Source organism: Mastomys coucha, unplaced genomic scaffold, assembly GCF_008632895.1.
Source record: "Mastomys coucha isolate ucsf_1 unplaced genomic scaffold, UCSF_Mcou_1 pScaffold14, whole genome shotgun sequence".
In the NCBI taxonomy this organism is placed as follows: Eukaryota; Metazoa; Chordata; class Mammalia; order Rodentia; family Muridae; genus Mastomys; species Mastomys coucha.
Genome location: NW_022196896.1, coordinates 4,918,613 through 4,932,073, shown reverse-complemented (window position 1 = coordinate 4,932,073; position 13,461 = coordinate 4,918,613). Strand labels below are relative to the sequence as shown.

The following is a 13,461-nucleotide window of genomic DNA, read 5'->3' as shown; positions in this document are numbered from 1 at the left end:
TGTTCCCCATGAAGGCACTCTTCTTGGGGCTGGAGAGATGGGTGGTTAAGAGTCCTGACTGCTCTTTCACAGGACCTAAGCTCAGTTTCCAGTGCCTACACAGTGTTGGCTAACAATCATCCACGACTCCAGTTCCAGAGGATTCGACACTCTTCTTCTGGTCTATGTGGGAACTGTGTTCAAGTGGTACACAGACATACATGTAGGCAAAAACAATCACAGGAATCCAAATACATACATATATACATGAATAGATACACACATAGTAATTCTCTACTTAAGGAAGTTAGAGAATCCCCACACTTTTTTGTTGTTGTTGTTTTGTTTTGTTTTTTGTTTTTTAGAGAATCACCACACATTTTTGTCTCTTCTGTGTGTGAGGCTGTTGGGTTGTGTATTGTCCTCCCTGGAGACCCTGGGCTCACCAGACATCCCTGCTCAGTAGTCTTGTTTGAATCTGAGCTGTTGCTAGGCAGCCACCTCCTGGTGTCCTAAGGACCTCTCCGACGCTTGAAACAGGCCAGTTTAGAGACCTCCCCACAGACTAGCAAGCTAGCTTTGGGACAGCTGCAAGTCCTCACTGCTACTCTGGGGAGATATCCCTTCGTCCCCAGGCAGCTTCCTGCAGAGCTTCAAGGATTAAGCTGGCCTCGGTCTCACTAAGTTGCCGTGCCCAGCACACGGGGTTTGGCAAGGTGCTGGAGAGACAAATAGTCTACCAACTGAACCACAAAGCCCACTCTCTTCTCTATAGAAAGGAAAATCGCCGGTGAGAAGTGAGTTGAGAGTCATTGCTCATTTAAGCTTTCTACCAACTCTGTGGTAAAGGTGTTCTCAGGAGGTTCAGAAAAGGCCACTTCCTGTGGGAAGAGTAACTAGAGTTCGATTTCTCCGTCCACCCTTTGGCCTCCAAGTGTTTCAGTCTTCCTGTGCCCACGGGTTTCTGATTGTGTTGGATCAACGACAGGCATTTCCAGGAGACTGCGCTGAGATAGGAAGCAGGAAAGCAGCCAGGGTACTCTTCTGTTATCTGCTTGGCCAGAGGGTGGGGGGTTAGGGGTGGGGATGTGGTGTGGTGTGGGTGTGGCTCCTGTTGACTGGCGGCTCTTTCAGAACTGGCTCCCTCACTTCCTCCCATTAAATCTGGAGGTGTTGTGAGCTAGCTTGCCACCTGATAATCTTTGTCTCTATTCCCTAAGTACTGCTTATATATCTGCAAAAAATGTTTCTGCGCTCAAAAGACTTTTTCAGTTCACATCTTTGTATGTGACACAGGAACGACCTTGACCATGCAGAATTCTCCTGCCTCTCCTTGGAGAAGTTTTCCTGTGGAGAGCAACCACCCAGTTAGAAGAGATCCAGGACGTAAGTCATTCCTGGGTAACTCCATTTCTACCCAGATTTTTCCAAGGACCCCCTAGGAAGCCCTGACCCTGGTCGGTAGTGTCCAGGTTCAGCTGCCTTTTTCCGCCACCCCACCACCTGCTGAGCTGCTGGCACCTGCAGGATCCGGATCACCTTGCTGGCCCGCTGTTTAACTGAAGGAAGTTCATGCACGTGACACTCTGTGTGTGTGTCTTTCTCTCTCTCTCTCTCCTTTCCTCTTCTCTCCCTCCCCGTCCCCCCCCCCCAAAAAAAAAGTTGATTACACTGTGGTGAGAAGCTGGCGAAGGAGGAAAGCACCTCCTCATCCCACGAGGCTTCTATTCCAATCTAGGAACCTCCCCTCCCGTCCTACAAAAGGCCTAAAACACGTGGGACTACACCAATGAGACAATAGCAGTTGGACAGAAAAAGCCTCGAGGGCGTTATACACCTGAGGCTTTCCCGAAGGTTGCGAAGGAATCCTTTAGTATAGCACGTTTATATATAAATTACGAGACATGGGGTTTCTCCGGAAACATGTCTACGCAGAGCAGAGTTTGGAGTATTCTCGGTGGGAAGTCCTTTGAACTAAAAGGCACTTTAGGAGGCAGCTGCTATGGAAACTACCCCACTACTGTGCATTTCTCCCGGCTCCGACAGGCTGGGGGGTGGGGCCTGAGTATAGCTCAGTAGAGGGGCAGCCCACTGGAGGTGGGGGTGGGGGAGAGCTTGAAGACCGCTGCTTGAGCCAGAGGCTCTGCAGAAGGCAGGCGGCAGGGTCCGGGTGGTCCTCCGCCAGGGGCAGCCTCCGGGTCACGCTTGCAGAGACAGAGATCAGAAGTCCCGGAGGGCGGTGGCCGGTGCGCTCTGGACACCCGCGGTCTCTCTTGGGGGCGGAGAACGTGTGTGGCCCTGGCCGGAGCTCGGCCAAGCAAGCGGTGGCTGCGGCCGGCGAGCGCGCGCCCGGCGGTGTTGGGAGTGTGTGTGTGTGTGTGTGTGTGTGTGTGTGTGTGTGTGTGTGTGACAAGCGTCAGGTGACTCGGGTCACGCAGTCACTCCCTCGCGCTCCCGGGGAGAACTGCCGCGCTCCGGCTGGCTCCTCCGGCTGCAGCGGCAGGGAGGGGGCTGGGCTCCGCTGCCACCCCCTTGCTCACCGGGCGCGGCCCCGGGGCGCTGCGGGCCACTCGGCCCACGCGGGACCTCGGAGGCAAGCGTGGGCGTGATGAGCCAGGTGCTGGGCAAGCCGCAGCCGCAGGGTGAGGACGGCGGCGACGACGAGGAGGAGGATGAGCTCGTGGGGCTGGCGGGCTACGAGGATGGGCCCGAGTCCTCGGACGCCGAGCTGGACAGCGGGCCGGAGGAGGGAGGTGAGCCAGCAGACCGTGCGCTCGCGGTCCCCGCCCGGGGCGCGGTGTCCGGGGGAGGGGGATGCGGGGCGCGCGGATCCTGGGCGCCGCGGTGGGGGAGGGGTGCGGCCGGGCTGCAGACGGCGGCGGCGGGGAGCGGGGTCGGATGTCGAGCTAAAAGAGGCAGCTGGCGGCAGCGTGCCGATGGGTCGCCCACAGCTGCGCGTGTCATTCTACCCCGCGGTGGCCGCGGGAGGGTCTGCGGCGTGGGACTCGGGCACTGGGGCGGGGCCGGCGCTGCAGGTGGTATCCGCGTCTCCCCGGAGACCGCGGGGATCTCGGTCTCCAGACATCCTGAATGCATCTCGTGTCTCAGGCGGGAGTGGGCGCAGGGCGAGCAATCCTTGGCCACTGAAGCCAACTGTTTGTTGTTGCCGAAGGCGCTGAAGTTAGCCTTTCGGACGGGGGTAGGGGGCTGCCTGCATTTCATTCCTGGGACACAAAGAAGTTGAGTTTAGGATTTCCGAATGTTTTTCTTTTCTGAAAAAAAAAAAAATTCCCCACAAAAGCGGAAGGTCACTTTAAAAGGTCAATTGAATGGGACTGTTAACATTCTCCGAGTAGGTTGTAAACATCCCAGAGAAAGGATTATTCTCTTTACGGTCTCACACTGAAGAAACTGAGGAATGAAAATACCGGTGATAGGAGTTGTAAGAACTTTTATTGAGAATTTATTGAACGGAACTTTAAATTCTCTCTGTAAAGCCTTTCTCGGAAGACAGTTTTGATTTTGCATCTGGCAGGTACTTCAGTGAATTAGAAAGGGAATAAAGTTAACTAAGACTTGGACCTGGCAGATGAAAAACATTTTTCTGTGTCGCCCCTTTTCCTGACTTTTCTCTAGAGAGGACTGGTGTTGGCTCCCCATTATCTAAACTTGTGTGCACTTCTGTGCTTCACTCATCCGAACTCCCCTTATTTAGTCCCACGGAGGATCTTTCAACCACGTTTTTTTTTCCCCCAAAATTAAGTTGCTCAGGTACTTTACTAGATTCTAATAGCTAGATCCCCCCAGAGAAAGGCTGAATGGGGATATATTGGCAAGGCATTTGAAAAAGTAGGTGCACAGTGGCTCCCTATTGTGGTAGTTTAAAGAGAGAAAGAAGACCCTATTCTAGAGGGAAAAGCCAGCTACTTGATACTACTTTGGGAGCCAGAGAGTTTGCAGGGAAGGAGTAGAACCTATTTTCCTGTAGTCTTTTTATTGGGGCGCTTGGGGGCTCTTTTGAAATTTGATTTGGCAAAATTTGAAGTGAAAGTAAAGCCTTGCCCGAGGGGAAGAATTCCTGAAACAAAGGCTTTTCCAGAGCCCAGAATGGGAGGCTCCCAGTGTTGTTAATCTCAAGGCAAACCTGCCTGCAGCTATCTTTTGATGATTTCAGTAATAATCCCCCACCCCCAGCCCTATTGGGAGTTCCCGTGTCAGGCAGAATCCTGGAATCTTGCTATAAAAGGATACAGCGCAGTCATGTGGTGGGATCGTGCATGCTAATATCTGCTCTGGCAAACACTGCAGAAACCCAGCTTTGCTCTGCTTTCTGGTGTACACAGGTGGTCTGGTAGTGCCTCTGATCTTTTATCTTTTGAACACTTTCCCTTTTGGCCTCTGTTCTCTGGTTTAGGCCTTGAAGCAGAAACTCTATCAGAAAATCTGCCTTCCACGGCCAGCACTTCCTGCAACAATCTGCCAACTGATTCCATTCCCCGTAGCTGGGACTGGGAGGGGTGGGGGGGGGAAGCTAAGAATTAGACTTCCTGCTCTGTGTCCTTCTGAAGGCTAGCTGGTTTTGTTTTGTTTAAAGATTTATGTACATTCGTGTGCGTGTGCATGTTTGTGCGCTGCATGGATGTACGTGCTCAGAAGAGCCAGAAGAGGGCGTCAGATCTGGATTGGAGTTACAGGAATTTGTGAGCACCCAGCATAGGTGCTCAGAAAGAGCATCAAATGCTTTAACTGTTGAGCCATGCATTTCTGTAGTACATACTCCTGTTTAATCTTTGTTAAAGTATGCATTTATCTGTTCTCAAGTTTAAGAGGTAGAGTGTGAAAAACAGGGACTTCTTTAGTCCAAGAAAAGAGGGAGATGAGTGAGCTCTCTCCCCTCCCCCTTCCTGACTGATGATGTTTAGTATCTGTATTTAATGGAGGTCTGGAATTTTCCCCAGTAGGTCAGTGACCTCTGGTGCTGGGAAGCTGAGAGTGGAAGCCTGAGAGTGGGCTAACATCTGACAAGCATTTTGTCAGGTATTTGTTAAGGCAGTCTGTCTGGAGCTGTGCAAGACTGAAGAGGAAGTATCCTATGAGTTTTACCATGAAGCTTGAAAGTGTTGTGTGGCTAAGGTGAGTCTCCTTTGGCTCCCACTCCATATTTTAATTCATGAACAGCAGGGGTGTTTTCAAAGCAGTTTAGTTCCTATAAGAACCTACTCCACTTCTTAACCCTTGTTTGGTTGAAGTTAATGAAAATAAGGCACGTCTCATCTTCAAATGCCGCCTCAGATAAAAACTCCTGAGGGGACAACCATTTGTTGTTTGTTTTTAAGTCATTAAAAACAAAAATAAGGGCCACAGTGGGTAAAGTGCTGGCTACACAGGCATGAAGACCTGAATTCAGTCTCAGCATCCACTTTGGGGGTTTTGTGCCTGTAATCTCAGCCCTAGGGAGGGAAGACAAGAGGACACACGAAGCTTACTTACAACCAGCCAAGGGAAGCTGGCAAGCTCCAGGTCCAGACAGATCCTTCAGCAGAGTAAGGTAGATGAGGTAGGCACACAAGCTTCACCTGGCACCCACATACATGTGTATAACACCAACATGCAAACACATTACCATACTCCACAGACCAATTGTCCTGGCTCCCGATTTCAATCCTCAGCACCCCACATAAACCCATAATTGTGCTACAAATTATGATTAATTATCTTAAACATTTATTTATTTTATGTATATAAGTGCACTCACTAACTGCATGCGAGAAGAGGGCATCAGATCCCATTACAGATGGTTGTGAGCCACCATGTGGTTGCTGGGAATTGAACTCAGGACCTCTGGAAGAGCAGTCAGTGCTCTTTAACTGCTGTGCCATCTCCCCAGCCCATGATGATTCGTTTTTGACATGTAGATAATGATTAATGTTTGACACCTAGATTTTAAATTTGCTAAAGTGAATTACTGTGCCTAAAAAACTGACAAGGAACAAAATTAAAAGATATCTCCATTGCCATCATTTAATCAGAAAGTAAAAGGTTTTCTCTAAGGCGCTTAGTTTTTAGGGGAAACTTGAAGGTGGTTGCTGACCAGTCTCCCTGAATCTGGTCTGTGTTTTCACAGTGGCCCGTGCCCCTTGGAATCTGAGGAAATGACAGCTTAGATTGTTGCTAGAGTCACTAAAGGGCAGGCTGCTGACACGCCCTGAAGGGTATAGAGCTGCAGAATCCAGCAGGTCCCACCTGTTAGCCATTAATAAACTGGGTGTGGTGATCCAAGCCTGAAATCTCAGTGCTCCAAAGACCAGGCACAAGGATCGATGATTCAAGGCCTGAACTTCACCCCGTGCTGTACTTTTATTAGCTATTGCTCCGGTTTTATTAGAACAGGCATAGGGTAGTGCAACAGGAACACAGGGAGGCATAAGCAAGTGCTAGATAAGTGATGGGCTCTGAGTTTGAAAGAGCATTTTGCCTTTCAAAGGTTTCTGTGCCTCTGTCCCAGGTGTCACTTTATTTTAGACTATCCACCCCATCCCCACGGCTGTGCAGGGTAGCTTGACTTCCTAAGTCACCTCTTTTTTGTTTCTACCTTCTGTTGTTTTTTTTTTTTTTTTTGGTTTTTCGAGACAGGATTTCTCTGTCTTTTTTTCTTTAGCCGTGAATCAAATTATTATTAGTAGTATATATTTGATCACTCTAACTATGTATTTTCTTTTGTTTTGTTTTTCGAGACAGGGATTCTCTGTGTAGCCCTGGCTGTCCTGGAACTCACTCTGTAGACCAGGCTAGCCTTGAACTCAGAAATCCTCCTGCCTCTGCCTCCCAAGTGCTGGAATTAAAGGCATGTGCCACCACCGCCTGGCTATCTCAAGTTTTTGAGACAAGTTCTAGTTGACTTGGAGCTTGCCTTGTAGAACAGCCTGGCCTCAAAGGACTCACTGTCACGAGCCAGAGTTCCTGCAGAGAGCTTCCCTGTTTCTCTAGGGAGAACTCTTAGACCAGCGGTTTTCAACTTGTGACCGTGACCATTTGGGGGACTTGAAAGATCCTTTCACTGGGGTTGCATATTAGATATCCTGCATATCAGATATTTACATTATAATTCACAAGAGCAGTTACAGTTAGGAAATAGCAATGAAAATGAGTGTATGGTTGGGGTCACCACAACGTGAGGAACTGAGGTAAATAAAGGGTTGTAGCATCAGGAAGGTCCCAGGAGCCTGGGCAGCACCGAGGAAGAACGAGCTGCGTGAGGATGTGCACCCTGCCACTCTGCTCTCATTTCCTTCAGTTCATGCTTCTGAGCATTGCCCACAGGTCAGCCCTGTGCTCCTGGCACAAATCCATCTTTTCGCAAAGCTGCTTAGGTTTGGGCAGGGCTCTGCTGGCTACTGGATAATTTTGAAATGGTAAGGACTGATAATATCTCAGCTAGGTGACCTTCTCCTCTACTTGCTGTCCCTTGACAGAGGCTACCAGGGCCCCCTAGGCTCCTCACATCAGTCTGGCTCATCAGCTGGGCTATTTGGGAATTTGGGCAGGATCAGGGCTAGGTGGCAGATCGGAAAACCTGCTGTGGTAAAATCTGACCCTGGTCAATTTTTCCTGTACAGAGTGACTGATCTATTTCACACAGTTTCAGGAGCCCCAGTCAGACATCCAGTTTGTTGCTTTTATTTTCTTCCTTTTGTTTTTCATTATTATTTTGGTTTTGTTTTTATATATATGTGTGAGTGTTTTGCCTGAATGTGTGTATGTGCCCTGAGTGTGTGCTACTGCCCATAGAAAGCTTCTGATTAGAAGAAAGCATTGGATCCCCTGGAACTAGAGTTACAGAGGCTGTGAGCAGCCATGTGGTTGTTGAGAATTAAACCTGGTCTGTAAGAGCAATGCAGTGCTCTTAACAGCTTAGCTCCAGACATGAATTTGTGTGTGTGTATGTGTGTGTGTGTGTGTTCATATGTGAGTATGCATGCTCTTGTGTGTAGAGGCCAGAGGTCAACCATGAGTATTATTCTTCAGGTGTCTGGTCCTTTGAGATAGGGTCTCTCACTTGGGCTGGAAATCATCAAACAGATGAGGCTAGCTGGGCTGTGAGCACCAGGGGTCTGTCCCCATCACCCTAGCCCTAAGGTTATAAATGCAGGCCACCATGCCCTATTTATTTATTTATTTATTCATTTATTTATTCATTTATTTATTTATTTATTTATTTATTTATTTATTTATTTATTTATTTATTTATTTATTTATTATGAGACTAGGTCTATGTACCCCTGGCTGTTCTGGAACTCTATGTAGACCAGGCTGGCTTCCAACTTACCTGCCTCTGCCTCCTGTGTCCTGGGATTAAAGTGAAAACCACCATACCCTGCTCACACTCCACTTCTTCATGGGGATTACCATTTTAGGGAGTAACCACCTCCGCCCCCCACCTATCATCAAGAAGCCAATTAAAAGAGCCAAATTAAAAGTGGAAGGCAGAAAATGATGTATTCATTGTGGCTATGATCTGAAGAGGGACGAAGAGATCCAGCCGAGCTCCCGAATCTGCCTCTTCTGAGACCTGAAGTGTGATTAAAATCAAAATAAAGGTCCAAAAGTTTGCTTGTGTGCCCAGCCCCACCCAGGGCTAGGATGATGGAGACAGGCCCCACCCACCTAGATCCATCCCTGTCTGGGTTGTAAGGTGACAAGGTGTTAGAATTGAATGAAATATCCTAGACTCAAGTTCACCATCTGGCTGGTACCCTTCCCTTCTCCAGCATGAGAGCCTTGGGAAATTCCCTTTTCTTTGGGGTCCATTGTTTGAATAGTCTGATAGACTGACTGACACAAGTGTCTTTTTTTCTCTGCCAGGGTTGTTACAAGTTCTAAGGGTCAGATATGGGTCCTTGTGCATGCATTGAAAGCACTGTGTCCCCAACCCCTAGAGTGGTGGGTGTCTGAGTCCTCCACAGACCCTTCCTTGGGAGTTGGAGTTCCTAAATGTGGGTATAGCCATGTCAACGTCTTGTATTCTTATGGTGAGCTAGTCTGTGTTGTCATATAAAACTGCTCTCACCTTAAGTGGTTTATTCTGGAGCAACTATGATTGATTATGGCAAGGGAACATAGATTTTGGTCTCCCTGAATAGAATGTTGTAACATAGAAAAGTTTTATAGTAACAGAGCAAAGAGTTACAAATCAAGATATCTTAGAAATATATTGTCAGGGGCATCAGAGAGAAGGGTTTCAGTTTTTGTTTTTTTGTTTTGTTTTGTTTTGTTTTGTTTTTTTGAAACAGGGTTTCTCTGTGTAGCCTTGGCTGTTCTGGAACTCACTCTGTAGACCAGGCTGGCCTCAAACTCAGAAATCTGCCTGCCTCTGCCTCCCAAGTGCTAGGACTAAAGGCGTGCACCACCACTACCCGTCGAGAAGGGTTTCAGTAAGCTTGGGGAATCTTGTTTATGCCTCAGATGCTCTCTGTTGACATTCTTAGCTTTTGGATTGATGGAAGCTAATAGGCAAAACTGATACATTCCAAAAGGTTTCTATTATTACCAGTCACAGAAGTGGGCAAGTAATGGCTGTTAAGGGGGCTAACAATACTCCAGGAAAAGGTGTAATTAGGCTCTAGACTGGAGCATTCCAACTGCTTGCCGGTACTGCAGCTCTAACCGGTCAGTTTCTGCAGTCACATTTTTCTGGGAGTTCTCATACACACCTGTCGGGGCCTTGCCAGCTAATTTTATTCACTGGATTTGCTGTATTTACTGGAGGGCTGCCACATGCCTTATGCATCCTGAGAGAGACAGACAACACACAAGGAAAGCAACAGGACAGATGTGCAAAGCAAGAGAATCACATAAGGAAGACTATTAAAAGACCTGGGTTCTGGCTAGGAAGTGATCGGATATGGCTTAGATTATTCTTAGGAGAAGGAGATGATGGAACAGGACTGAGTAAGGAAAGTCTAGGGAGGCCTCTCAGGTAGAGAAGTGAGGCAGGACCCAGCCAGGTCCTTCCAGAGGGCCCGAGTGGCTGGGAGGGAAGGAGAACCAGCTGTGGCTGAGAAAAGAGAGGAGGTTTAGAGAGAGGAGGTTTCGTTTGTCTTCGGGATGCACCTGGGCCTTCCATCGCTGTAACTTTCTCGTCCTGGCACAGCTTTTCTCTCCACGATTCCTCTGTCCTTCACACTTCCTCTTTATTATGGCTTTGACTTTATAGCTTCCTAAGTGTTGTTACTGTGCACCTTTTCTAGTCTCTGTGTTCCTCTTCTTCACAGGGCTGGGTCTCTCTTCATAATCTGCCGCCCTGTCGCACATTGGGAGGCCTTCAGGGCGTGAAATAAGAACAGTATCCTTTGTACACGTTTCATCCCATGTCAACAATAGCCTCCAAGGCCCCTTGCCACTTTTTAGAGCCCTCTCTGGAGCTCCCTGTGGATGCTTGTGTGCTAGTCTCTGGTATCGTCCTGTGTAGAGCACCTGCCAGCCTTCATCTAGGAGGTGAGGCGCTTGCCTTCACGGAAGCTCTCTCTAGTGTTATGAAGGTGGGAAACTGGGGGAACTCAGCTGCATTCTGTAGGCACTTGGAAAAGGATGTGAACTCTGGAGCCCATATTACATATCCTGGTACTCTGCCTACCACGCCATTCAGGCCCTAGGGGTTCCTTGAACAGATTTTGGAAAGGACAGGAAGGGTTGGTAGAGTGCTTGCCTAGCAAGCAGGAGGCTCTGGGTTCACATAAGCCTAGCATGGCAGTGCAAGCCTGTAATATCAGCAGCTAGGAGGTAGAGGCAGGAGGATCAGAAGTTTGAGATCATGATCCACTTTACAGGGAGTTCAAGGTTATCCTGTGTAAGCTTTTACAGACACCACTGTCCCCTGTTGACACTTGGTCAACCCAACCATGTTCTTTGACATCATGGCTGATGGCAAGCACAGAGTTCCAAAGACAGCACAGAACTGAGCACTGGAGAGAAAGGAGGCTGGGATATGATGGTTCTTCCTTTCCCAGGATGCATGTGCCAGGGTGGTGACGTCACATGCCATAATGACTCCAGCGGCACTTTCATCTACAGGGAGACATTGGAGGGTGAGAACTTACTTCGTTCTGAAGCATCTAGGTCCTGACATTTTGTCCACAGCATCTGCCGTACCAAACACAAATGGCTCCCAGGTTTTTTTATCTGCACTGACAAGGCCAATAGTCAGCTTGGATTGCAAACATGGTTGTAGGGAAGGTGAAAGAAGGCGTGGCCACCGTGGAAGCCATGGAGCATTTTGGGTCCAGGAACAAGACCAGCAAGAAGATGACCATCGCAGCGAATGGACAGCTCTAATCTCTCTGTAGTTCAGGAGAGCGCCCCCACTCCATCTGCTTGCAACACCCCCACAACCTCTGCTTTCACTGATGTTCTTTGGGGTTCCGTATTTGCCTTATTCCCCTCCAAGTGTACCTGGATTGCAGAGTTAAGTTTATGATTATGAATAAAGCCTAGGTAACTGTGAAGAAGGAAGAGGGGAGGGGCGTGAGGATTGATTCAGGGGGAGGATTTGTCTGCAGTACCCATCAGATGAGAAAGAAACTGGATCTTCAGCAATAAAGTATACTAATTTATTTTTCAATGGTGGATCACAATATAGAGTGGTTTGAATATGCTTGGCCTGGAAGTGGAACTGCTAGGAGGTGTGGCCTTGTTGGAAGAAGTGTGTCACTGTAGGGGTGGGCTTGGAGACCCTTCTAGCTGCCTGGAATACAGTTGCTTCCTGGCTGCCTTTGGATCAAGATATAGAACTCTCTCTCTCTCTTTTTTTTCCCTTTTTTCTTTTGGTTTTTCAAGACAGGATAAGATAGAGCCCTCAGCTTCTTCTCCAGCACCATGTCTGCTTGCATGCTGCCATGCTTCCTGCCGTGATGATTATAGACCAAAACCCTGACTCTCTAAGCCAGCCCCAATTAAATGTCGTCCTTTATAAAAGTTGCCTTGGTCATGGTGTCTCTTCACAGCAACGGAAACCCTATCTAGGACACAGTAATAAAGCATATTTATGTAAGCATATAATGTCAGCATATACGTGTAAAGAAATCTGGATTTTACTAAGGAGTGTTTACTCGATGAGTAATACACTCTAATGTTTTCTGATTTTTTTTCTTTTAAGAAGTGTATTTGAAGCCGGGCGTTGGTGGCGTGCGCCTTTAATCCCAGCACTTGGGAGGCAGAGGCAGGCAGATTTCTGAGTTTGAGGCCAGCCTGGTCTACAGAGTGAGTTCCAGGACAGCCAAGGCTACACAGAGAAACCCTGTCTCAAAAAAGTGTATTTGCTATTTAGTGCCATGGCTGTTAGCTTCTCTCTCTCTCTCTCTCTCTCTCTCTCTCTCTTTCTCTCTCTCTCTCTTTCTTCTCTCCTCTCTCTCTCCTTCTTTCCTTTCTTTCTTTCAACAATGGCAATGTGTCCTATTATAAATTAGGAATACATAATCTTGGCTGTTAGAAGGCCTCCCGGTTGACATGAAGCCGCTTTGTAGTGGTAAGGAGATGGTCTGCTTTTTTTTTAAAAAAAAAAAAAAGATTTATTTATTTATTGCACTGTAGCTGTCTTCAGACACACCAGAAAAGGGCATCAGATCTGATTACAGATGGTTATGAGCCTCTGTGTGGTTGCTGGGATTTGAACTCAGGACCTCTGGAAGAGCAGTCAGTGCTCTTAACCACTGAGCCATCTCTCTAGCGATGGTCTGCTTTTACTGTGGTGGAGGCTGCTGTGCTGAGTTTTATTTACTAGGAAATCTAGCCTTGTGGTCCCAGGCAGGTTCCTTTACCCAGATCTCTTGGGTACTTATCTCTAGCCAGGAAAGGTTTGCTGAAGTGGCAAAGTCGTCCCTGGGCACACATGCATGTAGACATTCAATTAAACTGATGAATGCATCGTCACAGTCACACAGGTCTCTAGGGACCCCTGCTGAATCGGTACCGTGCTGACAGTTACAGTTAGTATCTGTGCTGGACTCTGGCAGGCAGGAACACACACCCAACTCCACGTGTGGTGACAGCAAGTCCGGATTCACTTATTTATTCCTATAGTTTAAAGCCCACACCTTCACAAAGGTCTCCTTTGTTACACCCAAGCCCCAAAGAAGACCCCCAGCTTCGACCGGCAGTCTCAGCTGAAGCCAAAACTACACCCACATCTAGCTTGTGAGAGACACTTACTACGTGTGGACTTTTTTTTTTTTTTTTTTTTGCCACAAGGTGTGTTTTATTTTCATCAATCATACAAATAATTTTCTATAATATCCCAGGGCAAACAGGTGAAATTTGGCAGTCCAATTAGTGGAGGGGTCCCCTTCAGAGACCCACAGGCAGGTGGCATGGGCCTGGAGTGCCCAGGTTCACAGAACAGCTTGTGGCTCAAGTCCATCTTGCAGGTGGCTCTTCCTCCACATCACAAGGGGATCTTGGAGATGACGAGGTGGGGTGAGGTGGGGTGAG

At 48.1% G+C, this 13,461-nt stretch overlaps 1 protein-coding gene across 3 annotated transcripts in view; it reads left to right on the top strand.

Annotated features, from left to right (window-relative positions):
• The first annotated feature begins 512 nt into the window (after window positions 1-512).
• The window catches only part of Rragd (Ras related GTP binding D), a 42,273-nt gene continuing 29,324 nt past the window's right edge, over window positions 513-13,461 (top strand). Inside the window, exons 1-2 of one of the 3 annotated variants that reach the window (XM_031366435.1) lie at window positions 513-776; window positions 1,276-1,365. In XM_031366435.1, coding sequence (XP_031222295.1) covers window positions 1,290-1,365 — 76 coding nt within the window. In that variant the 5' untranslated portion in view covers window positions 513-776; window positions 1,276-1,289. Of the gene's footprint in view, window positions 777-861; window positions 1,016-1,275; window positions 1,366-2,081; window positions 2,733-13,461 lie in introns of those variants that run through there. The other 2 variants (XM_031366434.1, XM_031366432.1) reach the window with 2 other exon arrangements.